The following is a 23,155-nucleotide window of genomic DNA, read 5'->3' on the forward strand; positions in this document are numbered from 1 at the left end:
GCGCCGACTACACATCTTCTTGTTGTACTACCTTGGCGGCTTTGCCATTGACCCAGGCTTGGACACTTCCTTCTAGTGTTATCAATGTCCTTCATTCTTAGAAAAATTCCATATTGTAATATTGTGTTAGGACTTAGGATTGAGGCATAGACCATAGCTATTGTTGTTATTAGTGTTGTAGTATTGTGTCAATAAAGATCTAGCTTATCCTGGTTTTCTTGTTATAGTATCTTATGTGTTGGCATCCCCTTTAGTGGCCGCAAGGCATTTTGAATTCTCTTCGGCTCTAGAGTGTTCAAAAATTTGAGAACTTTAGCCTAGGGAGAAGTAGTTGATAGGTAAGAGTGCTTTTGAGTTTGAGTGGCTAGGATGAACAAACATTCTCCTTGCGAATTATTTGTATATTTGTGATGAAGCACGAATGTGATGGTAAAATCTAAGGTAAGTAATAAGTGCTTACATCTTGGCCTTTTTGATGTTAATACAACTTAAGATTTGTCTTTCTTTATACACACCTTTCTAATACTGTGATTCATCTGTCTTTGCCTTGTGCAGTTTCTGTAGAGGAAGGAATGTTTGAAAGGAAGGAGCCCAGTGTTGTCAATGCATCTGACCCCTTGCTCTAATTCATTTCTGTCTCTATATTTCATAATTGTGTTTGCCCCTATGGTTCTGAAATTTGTCACCTTAGTTATGTGAGATAAAATTTGTTGTGGAAAGTCTCTTTCAGTTTCTCACTTCTATCGACACCTAATAATTTGATGGCTTATTCATCTCTGCCAGTGAACCTTGTTCTCATGTTACTGAATGCATAGATGATCCCATAAATGAGGGAGGATAAATTAAGAAGCTGCTATTTAATGTTGTTCTATCTATACTGATACCAGTACAATCATAGCCACTAATTCGTCTGTGGTTATGTTTTTTCTTCTGAAACCCAATGCACTTCTAAACAGCTCCCCTAACAATCATCACTGGGAAACTAAGCTATAGATAAGTATGTCGCATAGAAAAGGTAATCTCTAGTTTAGTTCTTAGCATGCTTGTTCACTAATTACATTTAACAGTAGCAATGGTAATATATATCAAAGTAAGCATCACTGATAAAGCAATTTATTTATGTAAAGCCAATGTTCATGAGTAGGTCGAGGGTGATGACAGAATAATTACATAATGTCTGAATTAGTTAAGAGTTACGTACTATGAGACTCATCGTATGAGTGATGAGTTGCAGTTCACGTGATCTCATTTTGGCTGCCGGGAAGCTTCTTGATAATTTCAGGCGTTTGATTTGGTACTTGGGTCATCACCCTCGACCTACTCATGGATATATGCTGGATTGGCCTTGTTATCATGGATTCTACATGGGTTCATCACATTCTTGGTTACATTTCTGTCGAGCAGCATCAAATGTTCTCCAATATCCATAGTATAGCTTCAGGAAACAGCTGAAAATTTTCAAAAAACCATCTCCATTGTGAATAATTAGCACAAAAGTTATTGTAGGGGAATTTATTGCAAGGAGCAGTAAAACAATTTGTTATTGAGACATACTGAACTTGACATTTTCAAAAGCAAAAATCACCCTAAAAATCATGAAAGAATTAGATGGATGCAAGAACATTGACTTGTGTACCAAACCGATCCCTTCCATGCCCTCATAAATCCAGTTCAAGTTTTATACAGCGTCTAAAAGACTACTAGCTAGTTGATTCATGTTGGGTGAGCAATTTAGCAGCATTCCCAAAAGACTTTGCTTGGACGATAAGATATTTGTATAGAAAAATACATTGTTGCATCAATTCAACGGTGACTTCATACAGATAAACCACGTCCCTCAACAACAGGTAATCTCTCTTCAGGATATCACGAAAAGTAAAATGGTTAATCTACTTCTTTTCATTGTTTTATTCTTAGCATATTTAGTGACAATGTCAAATGTTTTCTTGATATCTTAAAATAATTTGATAACCTTACAGGCTCTCCTAAAAAGGAAAGTTCGAAAAAAGGGAAAGAAGATGGCAAAAAGGATATGAAATTATAACAAAGTAGCACATTTCTAATAACAACATGACAAGAAATGTGCATGTATAATAGCAAATTTGCATCTATCTACAAGTATTCAGATGCTGGAGCAGCCAATTCCTTGATCGGAAGCTAGCAATTCATCTTAACAAACAGAATCCAGTGCACTGGACGATATTTAAAAACATAGGTCCAAGGACGATATAAAATAGATAGTAATTCATACAGTCAATATAGGATCATACATTACATCAATGGAAATTAAGAGTCTTAAAACAGGTTGAAATTGCATATTAAATTGGGCTCAATTGAAGGTTCTTTAAAAATGGTTAAGGCTTGAATGGGTTGAGATTAAACCTAATTAAATTATCTCGAGTCCAGCCCATAAAATTGTGGGTGGATTACTTATATTTGGGCTCATTTTGATACCCCTAACTGAATATCATTTTCGACATTTTGGAAGATATTGTAAACTAAACGGCCCGGATTTATGCCAAACCCGGCCTAGTTGTCCATATATTTGAAAACAAGTTTGATTAATGGTGAAATAATCAAGGCTAGGCTAGGGTTTAAGCTGTGAGAAGAGAAATCTGCAACGACGAAACGATGCCTCCAAAGTTGGGTAAACCTGAAAAAGCAGATGCTCTGAAGCAGCTGGGGACTCATGTGGCCCTCTTTGGAGTTTGGGTTGCCGTAATTCGGATCACCCCTTATATCCTTCGCTATTTTTCTGATCAGAAAGAAGAACCTGTGCTCGAGCTCTAGATTCCTAATCGGGTAATTTTTTTCGTTTAAGCAAATTAATAGTTTGAAAGCTAATAAATAAATTCCCATTGCAATTCTATGATGTGCTTTAAAAATAATCATGTCTGAATTCGGAAATTAGATACATTTGCGAGTGTGCCTTGATCTTGCAATAGAACAATTACAAACTTGTTTTCTTATTGGGTCAACTTGATAATCTTTTTAATTGTTTATGTTTATGTGTTTACGATGATCTCTGTGTTTAGCTGTAATATGGTAAGGGACATAGGATTTGTGCTTGTTGTATTGAGCACATCGGATTGGACTGGAGCGGGGTAGGTGAAATGGAAGCTCCCTTTTGGGGTACTAAGTGATAAGTATGTGTTGTCGAGGCTTAAAAAGTTCTACATAGTGGTGGTCAGATTAGACCAACATTGGTTGTACTTCTATGGAGCAAAGTCTTGGCCAGTCAAGAATGCACACGTTCAGAAGATAAAAGTTGCGAAAATGAGGGTGCTCAAATAGATGTGTGGGCATATGTTATGAATCTTGAAGGAAGGATCGATTCACAAGGCGATATATAAATCAGCTCGTTAAAGGGAGGCTGAAACCTTAGAATTCATTAAAAGAGAACTCCGATCTCTTCGGCTCTTCAAAGGGAGACTGAAACCTTAGAGTTCAATGGAAGAGAGAACTCCAATCTCCTGCTTTTTTGCTGAATTATGACTTGTTGATTTATTCATCAAAAACCCCTTTAAATAGGAGTCTTATTACATCAATAGGAAGTCTAATTCTTATGAAAGTAGGAGACCTAAATCCTATTCTAAACTAATAACTATAACTTAACTTAATCCTTATGAAACTATGAAACATAAATCATATTCTAGAATAATAAATAAAACAACTAAAAATATAATTAAATACTTAATTTAAGGGCTTCCAACGCATCCATAACAGCATACTAGGACAGATATCATTAAGAACGAAGTTATATGAGGTAATGTGAGAGTGGCCCTCGTGGAGGACAAGATGACGGAAGCAAAGCTGAGATAGTTCTGTCATGTGAAAAGGAGGTGTGTGGAGGCGCCAATAAGGAGGTGTGCGAGATTGGTTTTGGCCGGAGTTCGGAGAGGTAGAGGTAGGCTTAAAAATGAATTGGGGGGTNGGGGGGGGGGGGGGGGGGGGGGGGGTGATTAGACAAGTGACACAAGTTTAACTTACTGAGGATCTGACCCTAGACAGGCAGGTATAGTGGTGGAGGGTTAGAGTTGAGTGATAGTAGGAAATCGAGTATTGTCCCACTTTATGTGGGAGAGTAGGGGGTGAACCCCTCCTACTTTTTTCTTCTCAGTACTAGTACTTCCTCTATCCCAATTTATGTGGCACTTTTCGTTTTTGACCGAAAATTTGCGCATGAAATCTTCAATTTTTTTTAAATGAAATTTATGTGTAAACTACGTAAAAAGTACTATAAGTCACAATAATTGGCAATTCAAAATAATTAAAACATATATAAAAAATTTACGGTCAAAGATAGTCTTGTTTGAATCTCGAAATCCGAAAAGTGCCATATAAATTGGGATGGAGGGAATATTATTTAGTAGTCGCATATTCTCCCATTCTTTAGTGTTTAGTACTTATATGTTGCTTCATTTGTTTTGTATCTTGCTCTTTGTTATCATATTTTTTGGCTCCTGCTTCAAAAACTTTTCTTTTGAGTAAGGTCTGAGTAGATCCTACCCTCCTCAGACTTCACTTATTGGATTACAATAGGTATGGGTGTTGTTGAAATTAGATGTGTCTAGCCTTAAAACTCGATGAATAAAAGCCAACAACTGTACCATTTTGTACTGAAATACTAGATTCGAACTCACGATGTGCGCCTACTACACATCTTCTATTGTACTACCTTGGCGGCTTTGCTGTTGACCCATGCTTGGGCGCTTCCTTCTAGTGTTATTAATGTCCTTCATTCTTGGAAGTTTTCCATACGGTAATATTATGTTAGGACTTAGGATTGAGGCATAGACCATAGGTTTTATGAGCTTGTTATGTACTAGAATGTGAAAGTAATCTTATGCTCTTTATTAGAAAATGCAAAGAGAAGTTGGTATTGTCTCTATTGCCTGTTCATGACACTGGATTTTGTGGTTGTATTTAGTAGGTGATTAGGTTTGTCTTTCTTTATATACACGTTTCTAAAACTACCATTCATCTGGCTTTTCCTTGTGCAGTTTCTCTAGAGGAAGGAATGTTTGGAAGGAAGGAGCCAGTGTTGTCTATGCATCTGTCGACCCTTTGCTCTAATTCATTTTTGTCTCTATATTTCATTCTCGTTTGCCCCTATGATTCTGAAATTTGTCACCCTAATTATGTGAGATAAATTTGTTGTGGAAAGTTTCTTTCAGTATCTCACTTCTATCGACACCTAATAATTTGATGGCTTATTCATCTCTGTCAGTGAACCTTGTTCTCATGTTATTGAATGCATAGATGATCCCATAAATGAGGGAGGAGAAATTAAGAAGTTGCTATTTAATGTTGTTCTATCTATACTGATACCAATACAAACATAGCCACTAATTCGTCTGTGGTCATGTTTTTTCTCTGAAACCCAATGCACTTCTAAACAGCTCCCCTAACAATCAACACTGGGAACTCAGCTATAGATATGTATGTCGCATAGAATAGGTAATCTCTAGTTTAGTTCTTAACATGCTCGTTCACTAATTACATTCAGCAGTAGCAATGGTAATATATATCAAAGTAAGCATCACTGATAAAGCAATTTATTTATGTAAAGCCAATGTTCATGAGTAGATTGAGGGTAATGACAGAAAGATTACATAATGTATGAATTAGTTAAGAGTTTCGTACTATGAGACTTATCGTATGAGTGATGTGTTGCATTTCACGCAATCTCATTTTAGCTGCCCGGAAGCTTCTAGATAACATTCAGCCGTTTGATTTGGTACTTTGGTCATCACCCTCTATCTACTCATGGATATATGCGGGATTGGCCTTCTTATAATGCATTATCCATGGGTTCATCACGTTCTTGGTTACTTTTCGGTCGAGCAGCATCAAATGTTCTCCAATATCCATAGTATAGCTTCAGGAAACAGCTGAAAATTTTCAAAAAAACCATCTACATTGTGAATAAATAGCGCAAAAGTTATTGGAGGGGAATTTATTGTAAGGAGCAGTAAAACGATTTGTTATTGAGACATACTGAACTTGACATTTTCAAAAGCGAAAATCACCCAAAAAAATCATGAGATAATTTTGAAGCTTACATAAGTTTTGCTCGTGAAGCTTTGCACTTAGAGTGTCAATCTTCTCATGGTACTGGTCATCCCCATAAAAGACAAACGAACTTTTAGTTCCTCTTCCAGAGAATAGTGGTGTACTTAGATATACTTCTCTACCCTTAATCATCAAAGGTGAAGTATTTCAAACTCATTTTTCACATTAGGAAAGTTCATCTAACTGATTTGTAGCATTGATACTTCCATGAAATAAGTAAAGATATCAGATTACACATATTAGGCTATCTAACTTATATGATGGTATCAAAGTATCTAACCGGTCCTGAGAAAAGCAGGTTACTTTCTAAGCTTTTAATTGGAAGAGGACAATAGGTAATAAAGCCTCAGTTTAATTGAAGTGGTGAAACCTAAAGCACATTGTAGGATGTAACTTTAATCTGTAATTCGAGGAAAGTGATAAAAGAACAATTTTGCTGGAATACTGCAGGTAAGAGTCTAAGATGAATTGTCTTAAGAGCCTGACCTGTAGGGGGACCTCCTCAAGAAGTTAGGCAGTGCTCATATTCATAAACCTTTTATCCATGTCCTTAGAGAAGTACCATCCTCATAAGGGTAGCAAAAATCATCATAAGATCCCCTACAGTGTTTCAGCAAGAATGTAGTGCTCATTTCCTCCAAATCATGAAGACGCACTCCAGAGAGTACCTTGCTTTGATTTACTGACAGACTTGCACTTTGGCAAAGTCGCCTCGTCTTTTCTTAACCTCATAGCCAGAAGTCACGATTTGAAATTTGGTCAAAATTCTGCATGGCATACAAACTTCTAGCTGTCTTTACATGGTATCTTATTCCTAAGCATTTCATTCCTCAAAGTTTCAGCCTTTTCTTCATCCCCTTGCTTGATGTACCCATCAATGAAAGTACTATATATTTCAAAATTTGGTGCATATCCTTTCCCCACCATCTCTACCTGAAGTTTCAGAGCTTCTTCCATCCACCCCTCCTTACACAAGCTCTGTATCAGAAGTTCATACGTTGTCTTCCTTGGTACAATATCGTGTTTCTTTATTACAGCCCTCACGAATTCCAAGGCATCAAAAACTCCACTTTTGTCACAGAGCACCTTAGCCACTACATCTATTGTTGAACTCTCTGGCTTGAACCCCTTTCGACACATATCCTTATACAAAACTAGAGCTGCATCAATATTCCCGCTCATACAATGTCCATTTATGAGATGCTCAAGAGTAACACAAGTACATTCTACCCCATTGAAGACCATCTCCCTGAAAACCTCCTCAGCTCTCTCAACCTTTCCGACTTTGCAAAACCCCTCAATTATGGTATTATAAGCTATAATATCATGCTTCACATCCTCATCACCCATCTCCTTCCAAACTTTCATGGCATTCTCCATCCTTCCATCTTCACAATACGCAGCCATTAAAATGCTATAACTATACACATTCAGAGTACAATTCTTTGCCATCATTTCCTTCCAAACCTCCTCAACCTTCTCCACTACTCCTTCCCTATGAAAAGCAACCATAAGAACGTTAAACGTATAAGCATTCGCCATCACACCCTTTACCTCCCTACCACTCCCTTCCCCCTTCTCACACCTAAAGATTTCCACATACATATCATAAGCAGCAAAAGGACCTCGACTTTTCGCAATCAACTCAATCAAAGAATTACATACAACAATATGTGGGAAAATATTCTTGGAAGCCAAGATTCTCGCAAGTTGAACAGAAACATCAATTTTCTTAGAATCCAAATAAGCTTTTATCAACAAATCAAACACAAAAGGAGCCGAATCACAACTTCTGTAAGTTTTAACCAAGATTTCAAAAACCCTTGGTGGGTTTGATAAATCAGGTTTATGGGTGTCAGGAAATTTACGAATAGCGCATTTGATTAACTCTAGGGCTTGGGATTTGAGGCGAGAACGGGAGAGGATGTGAATGATGGTGGCATATGAAGAAACAGAGTGGCAGCATATGGAGCGGTGGACTGTGAAATTGAAGAAACGGAGAGCGAGATGAGGTGTGTTGCGGAGTTGAAGAATGATTTTAGAGACTTGGGAAGGAGTGAAACCGGAAGTTGGAGGAGCTAGAGAAAGAATCTCGGACCATCGTGATTTTGAGCGATGGTGTTTGAGGATTGTTGTGGCGGCTGAGACTAAAGTTTCATCTTCCGATTGTGGTGGAGAAGAAGTAGAAGCAGAAATTGTGGATAATGGGTGTTTGGTTAATGGGAATGAGAGAACAGTGCGTCTTGTAAGAGATGAAAGCATCGCCATTGATAAGCCTATTTGCCGTTCCGTTAAGGCATTTTGTCGAACATCTTCTGTTCCAAAATATTCGATGAGTGGCTTCGGGAAAAGTTTGGTCATAAAAAGAAAATAACAAAACGATATGTTAGGGGTAGGTAAAGAGTAGTCCCCTAAATATATTGTTAGAGTAGTTTTGATCCTTTTAAATGTGTTACACAGTTACTGATGAATATAGCTTCTGTCCAAACTCTATTTTTTGAGCTTGAGGAAAATTGTAATTAGTGGCAAATTCAGGAATTTTACTTAGGGTGTTTGATTTTTTAGGACGATTTGATTTTTTTGGGATTAAATCTATCATTTTAATATTTTTTAAAAAATATATATAGATAAATACTCCCTCCGCTCACTTTTATTTGTCATGGTTTCTTTTTTTATAGTCAAATTATAAAAACATTGACTAACATTTTATGATGTATTTTTCATATTGATATGCAAAAAACTATAATGTTTAGTACTTTTCGTATATTTTTTTAATATCTAAATATTTTATTTAAAATATCAAATTAATGTAATTTAATTTAACTTTGAGAACTAGTCAAATTGACTTTCGAAAAACGCAACATGACAATTAAGGAAAAATTGTATGAAATAGCAAACTATTAATTCAAATTAAATGTTATAGTCATAGTTTATTATTTGTAATTCGCAACAAACATTTCATTTTTTTTGTCATTTGGTTCGGTATACAATTAGTCATTTTTGGTATACAATTACCCATTCGGTATACAAATGTATAAAATGCGTTTGTGTTTGTATAAAGCGAGAGGAAAAAAAATATATATATATATATAAATACAAATACATATATTTTCGTCATATACACTTGTAATTATACAAATACAAATCTTATTATACAAATTATAATGTATAAATGAATTTATACAAAATTGAACAATTTGTATAAAATTGAATGTATCTAGCGAATTATACAAATCAAAAGTTTCATAGCAAACATAAAATTTACTATGGAGCGCAATTATGCAAACTATAGCTATAACATACAAATATATTTTTTATGTTTGCTATATATGAAAGTTGCTCAACAATTAAAGGTGGACGGAGGGAGTAATTAATAGTGAAAGATTGAGGTAGGCTAGTGGTTGTTCCCAAAATTAAATTGAAAAAAAAAAAACTGAAAACAAAATGATCACAATGACGCTCAAACCCTGAACAAAGTGGTCAATTTTTAAGGCAGTTACCATTGCACTGCACTTTATTTCTTGTTCAGGGGTTCAGAATTTATATATATACATAAAGACAAAAAAAATTACTATATATGTACAATGTAATCTTTTATCAAGGAGGTTCGAGTGAACCTTCTTCCAAAATTCTCCCCCAATTGCAATGGGGGGAGGTGAGGACTAATATTTGGAGGTTGATTTGGGATTTTTCAACCAATTGAGGGGTACGGGTAGATGACCGGATAGATGAAGGTTCAAGCTAGTTATTAAACGAAAATTGAGAGATAATTTTGACCCTTTTCTCTTCTTTTATTAAAAATAATCCAATTCAAAGGATAATCAATTCTAAGGCGCAAAATTAATGGAGAAGAAAATCATTAACATTAGTACACCGATATATTTATGTATTAAATAGTACTCCACTCTTACAAAATAATATAGCTCACTTAGAAATAGTTACACTATGCCAATCCTTAAACTCCTAGTTACATGAACCATAATTGAAAAACAACATTTACTTATATAAATATAACATAACTCAAAAGATAAAACATGATAACCATGTCTATAACTTGTACAAAATTAAAGGAGCACCATATTGAGGTTGAAGCATTAATGGATGAGGAGCATGAGAATAAGATGAAGAGAGTTCAAATGCATAGTGTTTAAGTATCATAGTCATTGCCATTTTTGCCTCTAACATAGCAAAATTTTGCCCAATGCATATTCTAGGACCCCAACCAAATGGAAAGAACACAAGTTGTCCTTTTGTTGCCTTCAATATTCCATCACTAAACCTCTCTGGATTGAATTCCATTGCATCATCTCCCCATATTTCAGTGTCATGTTGCAACAATATTGTTGGTAACAAAAGTTGCACACCACCTGGTAAACACAAATTTCCTAAGTTTGTTTTTGTTTGTACCATTCTAGTCATCATGTATCCTGCTGGATACAATCTTAAGACCTCGTTTAAGATCATAGTCACCTATAAAGAATAAATAGATCACAAGTTAATATTATAGTCATTAAAACATATTTTTATTTTAGAAGATAAAAAAATGAAATTCAGAATTTGATTAATTGAAGCATTAAAGATATATTTCACCAACTATCACTCAATTTTTATTTTATAGCACCAAGTATATTTGTAATGAAAAAGTCACTCACTTTTCCTAAGTATTACGGAAAGTGATTAATAATTTTTTTATAACAAAAAAGTCACTCAATCTAAAGTATCATAGGAAAAATACTATGTCCTCATCATTTCTTCTTTGTTTTTAATTAGCTTTCTATGATACTTAGGCGAAGTTGAGTGATATTTTTGTTATAAAAATTAGTTTAGTGACTTTTTCTGGTATTTAAGTAAAGTTGAGCTACTCTTATGTTACAAAGAGTACTTTATTGACTTTAGTGAAATCAAATGAAAGTTGATAGACGATTCATAAAATTAACCCAAAGGTATGGTTTAATCACTAGTGAAGTAAGTGGAAATTATGAGAGATCAGAGTTCAGATGTCAGGAGATAAAAAAAATCTAGTAAAGTACGTGTAAATTGATCCAAACACTACCCTAATAACAAAAAGTTCAAAATAATTGAGTATGTTGGTAATACTTACTACTTTTAGTTGATTCAACTTGTCATAGTCAACTTCATTACTCCCAAACACTTCTAAAACTTCTTCTCTAGCTCTGTCTTGCCAATTAGGATGTTGGCTTAGTAAAATCATTGTCCATACAAGTAAAGTTGAAGTAGTCTCTTGGCCAGCAAAATAGAACAATTTACACTCTTCAATCACCTCATCAATGCTCATACCAAATTTCTTATTCCCATGTTGTTGAATTTCTTTTAAATTGGATGACAATAATATACCCAATAAATCATCATGTGATTCTCCAGCTTCAATCATCCTCATTCTTTTATTGATAATTTCTAATATCAGTGTTCTTACTTCATTGAAGATTTGCTTCATTCTTTTGTTCCTTTTAGTTGGCAAAAATCTACAATTTCATGAAATTTAATCAGTACAAAGTTGCAAACAAGAAAAATATTCTAGTGGTTTTTTGGTTAGAAAAATGATAATTCAACTAAGCTATTCAATGTTGTAACTCTTTTTATACGAGGGATGCAACACGAGAACTTTCAGAAGAGCTAGTATATATTCTAGTTCTATTGTTACCCAAGCACACTTAATTTCAGAGTTTTGATAAATTCTAATGCATTGATGTTGTTATGATCGCATCTACACAATGTGTTATTCAAGAACTCTTCTTTTCTTGTTTTGATTGATGTATCTTTAATTTAGACTTTAAATATTTTCAATTAAAAGTAATTAAAGATCTTCCAAACCAACCCCTATTAATAGAGACCAAAACTTTAAACTTAAAACATCATCAAATAAAGTTAATAAATAATTAGTTCATGTATTTGTTAAATATGATATTGAGAATGAATCTCAAATTACTTTCAAGATTCATAATCACTTTGGAAAATCATAAGACTAGTACTAGAAGATTATCTAACATGCATATTTATTATAAAAATATATAAAGAAATAAATAATAATTTTACCTCCATCCTGGAATATATACTGTGCGTGACACTTGTAAAATTAGTTGAATTTGTTCTTTTTGGAGTTCAAAAATCTTTATTCCTTCTTCATAGCTACTGCCAAAGGCAGTTCTTGAAATTGCATCACTTGTCAAAGTTTGTAGATATGACAACACATCTATCTCTGATCCTTCTCTAGACACTATTTTCTCCCATTTGCCCAACATCTCACTAGCAGTCAATTTAAATTCAGGTAGCATATGCTGCATATTTTATAATAAGAATTCAAACTTAAGTTTATATACATTACAACAAAAAATATTACTATATTGTAAGATCACAAAATAAGACGGGGGATTTATAATCTTAAGAATAAAATAGATTATCCACTTGAACAAATAAAATGATCTGATCAAATCTTATTCTGATGAGATATACAACTTAAACTCTGAATAATAGGAATATAACTTTTATTATATATTGTCCATATAAAAATTTAAACTATCAAATCGCCTAAAAAATAATTGTTCAGGATTAAAACTGGATTAATAACCTTATAAATAAGGCAAACATAATATGCTACAACATGTTAAAGTGTATATATACATTGATAGTATAGATTATTTTGTTTTTATAATATTAGTGTCTATAGGAAAAAATTCAATATTCTCCCGGTTTCTTTGATATTCTTTTTTTTTTATTAGTCAGACTCAATAAAAAGAACACATATTTATGTCTTTTGGTGAAATTTTTTCGAAGGCTCACAAATATTATGGCAAATTTAACATTATAAATTTTAAAAGTTTATAGGTATACAAATGTTATGACATGTTTAAGATTCTAGTTACTAAAAATCTTTATTTCTTTCTGAAATTTTGTGTTGAGTTAGAAGTGGGTGTGAGATTTGAATTTTATGAGTTCGAAACTTAAAAACAACTTCAAATGCTAATAATTGAGACCTAAATTATATATATATATATACATATAAAATAGATTTCTTAAGGCAAATATAAAATTTGAGTCAAAATTATTATGTTCTATTGAATTTATAGCCTTCGATGTTTTGCCTCCGTCTTTGTGTTGAGTCAAACAATAACAAACAAATTAAAATTAAATAGATAATGGAGTACTAAATAGTACTATCTCGTCTCAATTTATATGACAATTTTTTTTATTTTGTCCCAAAAAAATGTCATATTTCTACAATTGTAAATAATTTAACTAAAATTTCTCTTTTGTCCTAAATGGTATGATTTATAGCCACGCAAAGGGTCAATGAAATTGTTTTAAGAGAAAAGGGTCTGATATGTCCCTCAACTTTATTATTTAGAACTGATATACCCTCGTTATAACAGTGACTCTTATATACCCCTATTGTTACACAATTGACTCATATATACCCTTTCCCTTTAATAGAAGTGAATATATCAATTTTTTTTTAAAATTATTTAAAAAAATCACGTAGGGGTGTATTTGATACTTCTCACACGTATTTTTTTATCGACTTTTTGACTCATCGGTTAATTTGGATTCATTATTTTGATGGTCAAATTTATTTTTCACTAACTTTATTGTAAAATTTATCATATATGCACCCAATTATTTTTATATATACAAAAAATAAATTACAATATATCCAGAATATAATTAAATTTTTATTTTTTCTTAAGTTTTTCTCTTTTTTCATTCATATTTTTACACTAAAAATGAAATAAATAAATAAAATAAGAATGAGCAATTCAAATAATGATAACCAAAAAATTTAAGAAAAAGAATTATGTGTAAAAAATGATCATATATACTCCAACATAAATTTTTTAAAATTTAAATTAATTTTTCACTTTCGATAGATTAAAGGTATATGTGAGTCACTTTTGTAACGTTAAGGGTATATGTGAGTCATTTTTGTAATAGTAAATGTATATATGTGTCATTTGTGTAACGATAGGGGTATATGTGCGTCACTATTGTAATGGTTGGGATATATGTGAGTCATTTGTATAATAATAGGGAAATATGTGAGCTACTTTTGTAACGAGTGATATATCAACTTTAAATGACAAAGTTGAAGAGTATATCAGATCTTTTTTCCTTGTTTAAAATTACAAATTTTAAAAATCTTTTTTTTAAAAAAAAAACTTTTTTATATCAAATAAATTAGAACACTTATATGAGTAAGTTTGATAGTAGTAAAACCTTCAACTTGTCAAGGTGAAAAGCAGGATTGAGAAGCCTTCTATGTACAGCCCATTTATCAGCCTCATAGTCTGCAATTCCAGTTGCTAATAATTTAGTGAGTGGATTGCCACCTGGCTTCTGAAATACATAATTCTTCATCATCACCTCCTTTATAACTTCAGGATCCATGATGACCACTGCTGGTCTTGGCCCGAACCACACAAAACTATTCTTACCTACAAATTCAACTCAAATTATTTTGGGAACTTACATAAATTTTATTAGTTTAAAAGTTAATTACTTAGATATATTTTAGTTTATTTTATTACTTTATCTTGTTTAATTTTGGTGTTTTTAGATAAGTCCAAATAGATATAAGATATATTGTATTCAAGTGGATTCGCATGTATCTGGGATACATTACAAATTTTCCTCGCCTCTCTCCCATCTCGCTTTCTACTCTCCCATGTATATGTAATAAATACGAATTTCGCTTGCCTCTCTCTCTATTTTTATGTATATGGTAGCAAAATTACATGTATTTAAGTGTATTTTGTTCAATATATGATAGAAAACTCTTGATTAGTGGTAAGATACGTAATATTTCAAAAATATAGATAATAATAGAATATATGATAGTGAAGTGTATCTAATTATGCAACTTTTCCAATTATTTTCACATTTTTATGAGATACCTAAATCCACTACCATGCTTAGCTTTAGCAGGTTCAAAATTTGATTATAAATTTTTATAATAATTTTAAATTAATATATAATAATAATTGAGTAAGTTTGTTCCTAGTTTAGGCAGGTTCAAAATTTGGTAAATGATTTTGATCTTGTGATAAAAACACTAACATATGATGTGGATATGAGACACAATCTTATTACAGATAAAAAGTATTTAATGATATTAATATTAGATAATTCGAGAGTTTTAAGTTATCTATGTCATTAAAATATAAATAATTTTGTACCATCAAATTATGAAAAAAAAAAAAGGAAAAAGGGTATGATATACCCCTCAACTTTGTCATTTAGAGCTGATATACCCCTCGTTATGAAAGTGGCTCATATATACCCCTACTTATATACAAATGGCTAGGGGTATATGTGAGCCGTTTGTATAACGGTAAGGGTATATATGAGCCACTTTCATAACGAGGGGCATATCAGCTCCAAATGACAAAGTTGAGGGGTATATCAGGCCCTTTTCCCAAAAAAAAAAGCAAACTATATAAATCCCACTAGTTTAAGTCCTAGTTATTACTAGAGTTTTTGATAGTTTCAAATATTACTTCTTATATCATATTTCGTCATTTGTATACATGTATCATTACTTGCCAGATACATGTATCCAACGGTTGTCCTTCGGATACATGTATCATTACTCGTTAGAAACAGTATCCGACGGTTGTCCTTTGGATACATGTATCATTACTCGCCAGATACAATATCTGGCGGTTTGAATATTCGAGATACATGTTCTATTAATTTTGAATTAAATGTGTGTAACCAATTTGAGGAGTAATTGAGGTTTAATTAACAACTCTAACATATCTAGAGATTCCTAAGCGTATCAACTTTAACAAATCTTCCTAAAATAACGAAAGCATAAAACCAAACTAATTCTCTAATGGTAAACTTCATCTTCTTGGCATCAATTTGTTTTTTTTCTTTGTGAGTTTTTTCAACAATGATTAATATCACCATATTACTTTCTATGGGGATTTTGCCCTTTGGTTACATGCATCATTACTCGCTAGCTACATGTATCCGTTGGTTTGAATATTCAAGATACATGTTTATAATATTGAATTAATTGAGGCTGAATATCTTAGATACATGAAAAAGAAGAACCGATTTGAATAATCGAGATACATGTCTACAATACCAAATTAATAAGAACTCTATACCATATACATGATAATAATATAACAATAATAACAAACCTCTACGTATAATGCTGATTACCAAGATTTAATTTTAGAGAGATGGTGGAGCTAGTGGAGGGCATGGGGTGGGGTCATGAGAGTTATGGTTGGGTAAGGTGATTGACAGAGGGACATTGGCTGGAGAGAAAAAAAAAAATTTAAATCTGATTGTATCTTTTAAAATATATTATATAAAATATTAAAAGTGGTAATATATGTAGTTGTTTAAAACTAAAGGTAAGATTAGTATATATGATAGTGATTTATGTCTAGTTAAGTAGTTTAAACAAAAAAAAGATCTACTAGTAAACATTTCTAAAATGTAAAATTTATAATCTTAAAACTAAGGCAGATTATAAAGTGATTTGATGGCTTAAAAAATCTTAATGCTAACCATATATATAAATTAAATTCATAATTTAACTTCTCTATAACTAAATATGGAAAAAACTTATCCGCAGCGGATGTATACTAACCAGAGCTAGTTACTTTAAAGAAAAATAAATTAGAATTGTGAAATCATACCATAGTTTGTGATGATTTTGTGTATGAATGGGTTGACTCTAGGCCAAATCATGTCATGGGAGAAATTAACAGGCTTGGACAAAGCTTCTTCACCCATCTTGCTCATCTCTTTCATATCCCCAAACAAAAACTTATAAGAATTCCCTTTGAAACCCTCTTGTCTTAGTTGTTTCTCCAAATATTTTGGTTTCAACCACACATAATTCAAGATTCTCCATGCCCATCTTAATACAAAAATAATTGCAAATGAAAATATTGCTAGTTTAAAATTGTACGGTATCTCCATATTGAAAGCCTTATCTTACACTCACTAGCACACAATTCTATGTGGTGTTTATATCTAATAATATTAGTACTTATATAGATAGTATATACTCCCTCCCTCCGTCCCATTTTATGTGACACTTTTCGAATTTCAAAATTCAAAAAGTCTATCTTTGACCGTAAGTTTTTCATAGATCTTTTAAATATTTTGAATTATAAATTATTGTGACTTATAGTATTTGATTCTCGAAAAACGAAAAGTGTCACATAAATTGAGACATAGAGAGTATATACTATCATAAGCAGAACTATAATATTAGGTACGAGTCTGGATAAATTTAGTAATTTTTATATTTAATTAAAATTTTATTAAATACGAGGAAATATTTAATTGTAAATTAGTAATTCAAACGAGCTATAAATTGAATGATAAATTTTTAATTTATAAATTTGAAATTCTGACTCCGTCTCATTAAACTACGATAGCTGATGAGAAGAAAGTGAATTTTAAAATTAAGACTTAACGACCAAGAAAATTTGTAAGGCCTTGGTGACCAAGAAAATTAAAACTCAAACAAAATTAGCACACGTCTTTGAAAGTTGAAAGAAGCTTCGTATACTGCATGTAATTTTCTTCTTGCTCTCTCTTTCTCTTGATTAAGACAATTTGACTTGTCTACACTTAATTAAATCTATTTTTATTTTATTAAAAAGGATATTACTTGTAAATTTGTTCGTAATTTGTGCAATTCACTTCTTCTATCCTAAATTACTTGTGATATTTTTAAAAAAAAGTTAAACTATATAAATTTTGACTATTATTTTTAAAAAATATATTTTTTTACGATATTGATATGAAAAATATTGCATCTTATATACTTTTTGTGTAATTTTTAAATATCTTAATTTTAATTTAAAAAATACTAAATAAATCTAATCTAATTTAATTTAGCTCCAAAAAATAAGTCAAATAAACTCTGGACCATCAAAAAATAAAACTACTTTGAGACAAAAGGCATATCCTTATATGAATTTAAATAACAGGCATTTCGATTAAATCACAAATTTAGTTTTAGACTTAGTAATAGTTGAGTAGTATTAGGGTTGTTCGCAAAACGCTCAATAAACTAATAACGACAGGAAAATATTGAAATGTATGATTTGATAACTCAACCGGATTGTTATATATATTACTATGACCCTGAATCTTTATCTTATTTGAATTACATCAAACACATCGCTGGCTAATGTTACATTTATTGCTAGTCTTAGTAAACTTAGCGTAGTAAAACATGATTCTCAAAATTATTTGTCACTTCCTGACTAGATTAAAGTAAAATAATTCATAGCTTCCAATTGGAGAATATTCATAGATTATATATAACATATATAGTTATATGTATATCATGACAGAACAATACGACTTCATATTATATTCGACCTAATTATTTTGTTGAATAAGAATTACTCAAAAATTGGATCATCATGATTTTAACGATATAAATAGAAAAGAGGAGAAAATATATTTCAAAACTGTAACATCAAAGTCATGACAACTAAAAATATACCAATGTCATGCTATATTCAACTTAGTCTTCATAGCCAACTAAAAAGTAAAATTAAAATTATCACACCTAACTAGAAATCCCATTGCAGCTCTAGTTGATCATATACATGTGTTTGCTCTTTTCATGTGCTAAGACAAAGTGCAGAAAGGAAAAAACAAACAGAAACATTTCAGTTTTTAATCTGGCATAGCACAAAACTCATTCACATTACAATGAGAAATTGATAGTTGAATCACACATTATATTACACGAACTCGATTGACTATGTACAGATACGTATTGGATAAGCGTGTATTTATACATCCAGTACAGGTACATGCAGTTTTAATGTATATTGAAAGTTTGACACAAAGTATATGTCACACTTGTGGATACTGCTCTGGCTTAGCTAAAGCTATTTTTCACTTCTCAGATTAGCAGCTCAAAAACATCTGCTAAACTGTACCTTGTTGCGCCTCTGCTCTCAAACCTGTTTCAGCTTAGGTAGCTGAAATTGTATCTTCAACTATATACTTTTGATCAACTTTTTATTCTAAATTCATTCGTCTTTCATTCAAATCCATCGACAGTACTGAGTTTGATCAGAAGGATACGACAGACTCAAGCAATTCATGTGAAATTAGGTAACGGAAAGTGAAGTTGTGAGGAATCCACTCAATTTTCTTCCATAACTTCCCCTGATATTTTCTTGTAAAATGTTCAGGCAACGCGAGCTCTATCATTTCCTTTAAGCCAGAAGGGCACAAATCAACCTCCTTCACATAAGATTCCACATTCTTGGGGAGAACTAGTTTTTGTTCCTTGTGTACACTTGTGTTTGTTTGAAGGTACTCTTCTTTAGCCACTTCAAGCTCCTGGAACACTCTCTTAGGCGTGTACAACCGTAGCTGGACATATTTCATTGAATGAGAAGCCAAACAAAACGAGACAAGTATCAATGTAGAAAGATAATTTCTTCTCTTATACGTAACAAGATTCTAAATGATATCAATGCTTATGTTCAAATCAAATCACTGAAAGATAGATAAAAATATAGCTAGCTCAACCAATCTGCGCGTACCAGGGCATCAGAATGGCTTCCTGAGCATAGAGCAAAACGTAGACGAGGGTCTGGATGCTCTATTGCATATCCTTTTCTTGCATCTCCAGCCTTAAATTTTTGTTTTGGGAAGAACAATGATTGAATCCACTACAGGCAAAATTAAGTTCAATAAGCCTCACTGAGAGCATACACAGTGACTAGAACAGTTAAAACTCCTTATTGAAGATACGATTCACGAGTCAGCTAACAAATGAACAATCTATTATGCATGAAACAGAGGAAATCAGGGGACTAAATCCAAGTACAAAAACAAGAATGTGATTTACCTGACCAGGACGGGGCAATCGACATCCTAGTATAGAACTCTGAATCATCTCCACACTTACTGTATTTCCTCCAATGTTATAAGCAGCCTGAAACATATAATTTTCCAAGTTATAACCACCTCAGTAACACATAACTTTTTCACAGATATTGGGCTGTTATGACCTTGAGAAGTTGAGATACTCTCTTGAGAGTACTTCGTGGAATCCCATAAACCAAGAACGCCTGAAATATATAAATGCTCGTTAGTAACTTTGATATGCAGTAAAAGATCTTCATAGAACTTGTAGCTACAGATATGTTATTACATGCATCACTAGTGCATTGTGGACATTAATCCAGAAAGCTAGCTTCTCGTCATGCCTCATTTTTCTAGGATCAACTTCCTTCAACTTCGAGACAAGATACCTGTATTGACAAGTTGAATACCTTTCAGCACTTACAAAACTCAGCTAGCTTACTGAAACACTTTATGTTACATATGTCCAAATTACGGAGATCCAGTTTCTACAAGCAACTATATCATTAGCTTAATCATCCAGATCACTTTACAGATATAACATGTTTTTAGTACCAACTCTTTATTTGAGAATAGGAAAATGCAGATTACAATTTGAGGTAGTATAGCTGACCTAAAATGTTGTAACATGCGATCCACACCATCTAAGCTCCGTCTATCTCGACAGAGCCCTTGTACTTCAGTCATTGTGACAAAAGATCCATTAAATTCTCTTGGCTCTTTAATGTGAAAAGGGTTATTCAGTGTTGAATTAGATGAACTTTCTTCACATTGTAAAATCCCCATATCATTCTGACCTTGCTGAACTGATGATGATGATAATGAGATTGGAGAGAATGGGTAATCATAGCTGAACAAAGGGGGATCAGCAATCTGAAAATATATGGCTGAAATACACTTAATCATTTCTTCAGACAGCTGATTTGGGTCATGATGAAAATGATTTGAAGTGCCATTAACAGAATGATCCGGCGCTGTCCAATTTGAAGTTGATACCTGAGCATGCTGGTTGCAATTACATCATCCAATTTGGCATTGTTAGTTGCATCACAAATAGATACGTCACCTGGGTCTAACTCTACCCCAAAAGCTAGCTTATGAAGAGAGGATTGTCGAAAACAGAGTGCATTACTTACCTCGAGCATGGATAAAGGCAAAGAATGGTATGAATCTAGAGCATCAGCAAGAACTCCAACTAGAGGTGAAGGCTTGAAAGAAGCAGCAACAGCAGTGTGAGAGAGTGATGAGTGGCATCTCAGAATTGAAGTGTCAACTAGACTTGGATCTCCTGATCCTTCTACTGGTGGCATAGAAGGACTCGTATTAGTTATTTTATTTTCCTCGGTGATGATGTTGTTGTGCTTCTTCATTTCTTTTGCTTTTATTGTGTCATCCAGTGATTGTAAGCGCTTAGCAAATGTTTTTCTATACATTGATAGAAGATACTTCTCCAAATACATAATTTCCAGCTCCAGAAGAGCAACTTCCTTAATTAGATCTTCATGAGCAGAGTTATGAAGTTCAGTGCCTCCTGGTAATTGTGTTTTGAGATCTTCATTACTCTTGTGTAGCCCCATTAACAACAAGAATACTAAGGTACAATTTTTCTTAGATCAAAACTTGTATATAATGGCTAAGATGTTTCAATTAATATATTTGTAATCAGTGTTATGCTGTAGCATTCCATCTGCCAATCAAAGTTGTTGCAAACAAAGTGGATGTTATCATTGTTTTTGAAACAACCTTTTTCTCCCTCTCCTTTAATAAAGCTAGTAGTAAAAGAGTTGAATTTCAGCTCAACTATTCTATTGTGAAATAGTGTTCACTAAGCTACCACACTTTTTGTTACGTTGCTCCGACTCTTTGAAAATGTTATTAGGTACATGTTGGATCGTTCAAAAATAGTGTATTTTAATAATACTTTTTATAGAGTCCGAACAAATTAACATTTTTTGTCAAGTTACTTGAAAAAATCTTATCCTACATTTTAAAAATTCTATATGTGAAACTCTAGTATATTCTTTTAGGAGGTATAAAGTATAATAATATCAGGATAAAATGTAGGATTGTTTTATTCTGCGTTTAGTTGGAAGTATTTTGTAATTGTTGGATTATTTATCCCATCAATTTTTACCTTAGAACAAGTTATCCCATATACATATATAGTGGAATATCTTATCTCTAGATAACTTGTTCTCAACCAACCCCTTAGAGTATATTGTTGGACCATGGTTGGATCTAAGGGGTGCAAGGAATTCGTCTGAACCTCATTCCTCACAAAATTACAATTATTTTGTCATGCATATAGTAAGTATTGATTTTCTTTGATTTTTTTGTATTTATTTTTTATTTAATGACAAAAAATTGTTTGGCTCCCCTGAAATATTTCCTTTCTCTATTTCCTCAAATACATAGTTGGATGAGTAATATTTGTCCTACTTATTTGTTAATGATATTAATTGATATCAAATAATTCTTATCAAAATAAAGTGTTTTTTTTCTCTCTTAAAAAACAATCATTTTAACTATGATTAACATATATATTAAATTGAAAGACCCCTCCCAACACGCAAGATAGATGTGACTCGTGAGTCCATTTCTAGATTAACCTTTTATAAAAATATTTCAATCTATTTAATTAAATAATTATTTTCTAGTGTTAGTAAATAATTACTTAGAGAGCGTCGCTCTTTTGTGGTTCTCTTAAAAAGTAGTAGAGCCTTTGTCGTGTGCCCTTTTTCCCTTTTGCAAAGGTGGGAGATTATTTTTAATTAATTTGCATTAAAACTAAATTAGTGATGAGCTCTTTAGCTGGAAAAAAAATATATAATCACCAAATTAAGGACTGGGTTTTACCTTGCACGTTGACACATATCTTCGAATGTTCAACTTTTTCATTGTCTTTGCATCATGGACATACGTATACAAATAAATTAGAATTTATATATATATATAGCAAAAGTCGCTAACATAGTCGTGAACACAGTCGTGCTCTGATCACTTATACTTAAAATTTTAAATTCATCTCTCTCAAAAATTATATAGGTTTATCGATCAATTTATCCTCATTTATTAATGTAGTAAAAAAAAAAAGAATCTATACAATTTTGCCAACTACTACTAATATAAATAAAAGATATGGAGGGTGATAGTAATAGTAATAATTTTAGCTTTATTTTCCTTTTTCAATGTA

At 32.4% G+C, this 23,155-nt stretch overlaps 3 protein-coding genes and 1 long non-coding RNA gene across 9 annotated transcripts; 1 reads left to right on the forward strand and 3 right to left on the reverse strand.

Annotated features, from left to right (window-relative positions):
* Window positions 1–1,097: 1,097 nt before the first annotated feature.
* LOC125865928 (pentatricopeptide repeat-containing protein At2g15980) lies at window positions 1,098–8,450 on the reverse strand. Of its 5 annotated transcripts, XM_049546191.1 has the most exons (4): window positions 6,562–8,450; window positions 6,066–6,117; window positions 5,647–5,894; window positions 1,098–1,448 (listed from the first exon to the last, which is right to left on the reverse strand). In XM_049546191.1, the coding sequence occupies exon 1, from the start codon at window positions 8,434–8,436 to the stop codon at window positions 6,862–6,864; it is 1,575 nt and encodes a 524-aa protein (XP_049402148.1). In that variant the 5' UTR covers window positions 8,437–8,450; the 3' UTR covers window positions 1,098–1,448; window positions 5,647–5,894; window positions 6,066–6,117; window positions 6,562–6,861. The 5 variants fall into 5 exon arrangements, with proteins under 5 accessions (XP_049402148.1, XP_049402149.1, XP_049402147.1 ...); XM_049546192.1 differs by lacking the exon at window positions 6,066–6,117 and having other exon boundaries at window positions 5,647–5,881; XM_049546190.1 differs by lacking the exon at window positions 6,066–6,117.
* LOC125865929 (uncharacterized) lies at window positions 2,317–5,234 on the forward strand. The gene is made up of 2 exons (XR_007446425.1): window positions 2,317–2,802; window positions 5,004–5,234. It is a non-coding gene; the product is annotated as an uncharacterized LOC125865929 (long non-coding RNA).
* Window positions 8,451–10,078: 1,628 nt separating the features above from the next.
* On the reverse strand, window positions 10,079–17,093 carry LOC125865105 (cytochrome P450 CYP72A219-like). The gene is made up of 5 exons (XM_049545274.1): window positions 16,746–17,093; window positions 14,305–14,522; window positions 12,130–12,371; window positions 11,177–11,558; window positions 10,079–10,545 (listed from the first exon to the last, which is right to left on the reverse strand). The coding sequence occupies exons 1-5, from the start codon at window positions 17,029–17,031 to the stop codon at window positions 10,123–10,125; spliced, it is 1,551 nt and encodes a 516-aa protein (XP_049401231.1). The 5' UTR covers window positions 17,032–17,093; the 3' UTR covers window positions 10,079–10,122.
* A 1,674-nt stretch (window positions 17,094–18,767) lies between these two features.
* Window positions 18,768–21,788, reverse strand: LOC125864499 (uncharacterized). Of its 2 annotated transcripts, XM_049544524.1 has the most exons (7): window positions 21,099–21,788; window positions 20,576–20,967; window positions 20,252–20,351; window positions 20,109–20,168; window positions 19,946–20,032; window positions 19,638–19,766; window positions 18,768–19,464 (listed from the first exon to the last, which is right to left on the reverse strand). In XM_049544524.1, exons 1-7 carry the CDS (start codon window positions 21,537–21,539, stop codon window positions 19,159–19,161), a joined length of 1,515 nt encoding a protein of 504 aa, XP_049400481.1. In that variant the 5' UTR covers window positions 21,540–21,788; the 3' UTR covers window positions 18,768–19,158. The 2 variants fall into 2 exon arrangements, with proteins under 2 accessions (XP_049400481.1, XP_049400482.1); XM_049544525.1 differs by lacking the exon at window positions 19,638–19,766 and having other exon boundaries at window positions 21,099–21,729.
* Window positions 21,789–23,155: the final 1,367 nt, after the last annotated feature.

The sequence above is a fragment of the Solanum stenotomum genome, chromosome 5, assembly GCF_019186545.1.
Source record: "Solanum stenotomum isolate F172 chromosome 5, ASM1918654v1, whole genome shotgun sequence".
NCBI lineage: Eukaryota > Viridiplantae > Streptophyta > Magnoliopsida > Solanales > Solanaceae > Solanum > Solanum stenotomum.

Coding starts and splice junctions, on each gene's coding strand:
- LOC125865105 (XM_049545274.1), bottom strand. CDS start 17,031: ATGGAGATACCGTACAATTTTAAACTAGCAATATTTTCATTTGCAATT. Junction 14,523..16,745: donor CAAAATCATCACAAACTATG/GTATGATTTCAC, acceptor TTGAATTTGTAG/GTAAGAATAGTTTTGTGTGG. Junction 10,546..11,176: donor AGTTGAATCAACTAAAAGTA/GTAAGTATTACC, acceptor TATTCTTTATAG/GTGACTATGATCTTAAACGA.
- LOC125864499 (XM_049544524.1), bottom strand. CDS start 21,539: ATGGGGCTACACAAGAGTAATGAAGATCTCAAAACACAATTACCAGGA. Junction 20,169..20,251: donor ACAATGCACTAGTGATGCAT/GTAATAACATAT, acceptor TATATATTTCAG/GCGTTCTTGGTTTATGGGAT. Junction 19,465..19,637: donor GAAGCCATTCTGATGCCCTG/GTACGCGCAGAT, acceptor AAATATGTCCAG/CTACGGTTGTACACGCCTAA.
- LOC125865928 (XM_049546193.1), bottom strand. CDS start 8,436: ATGACCAAACTTTTCCCGAAGCCACTCATCGAATATTTTGGAACAGAA.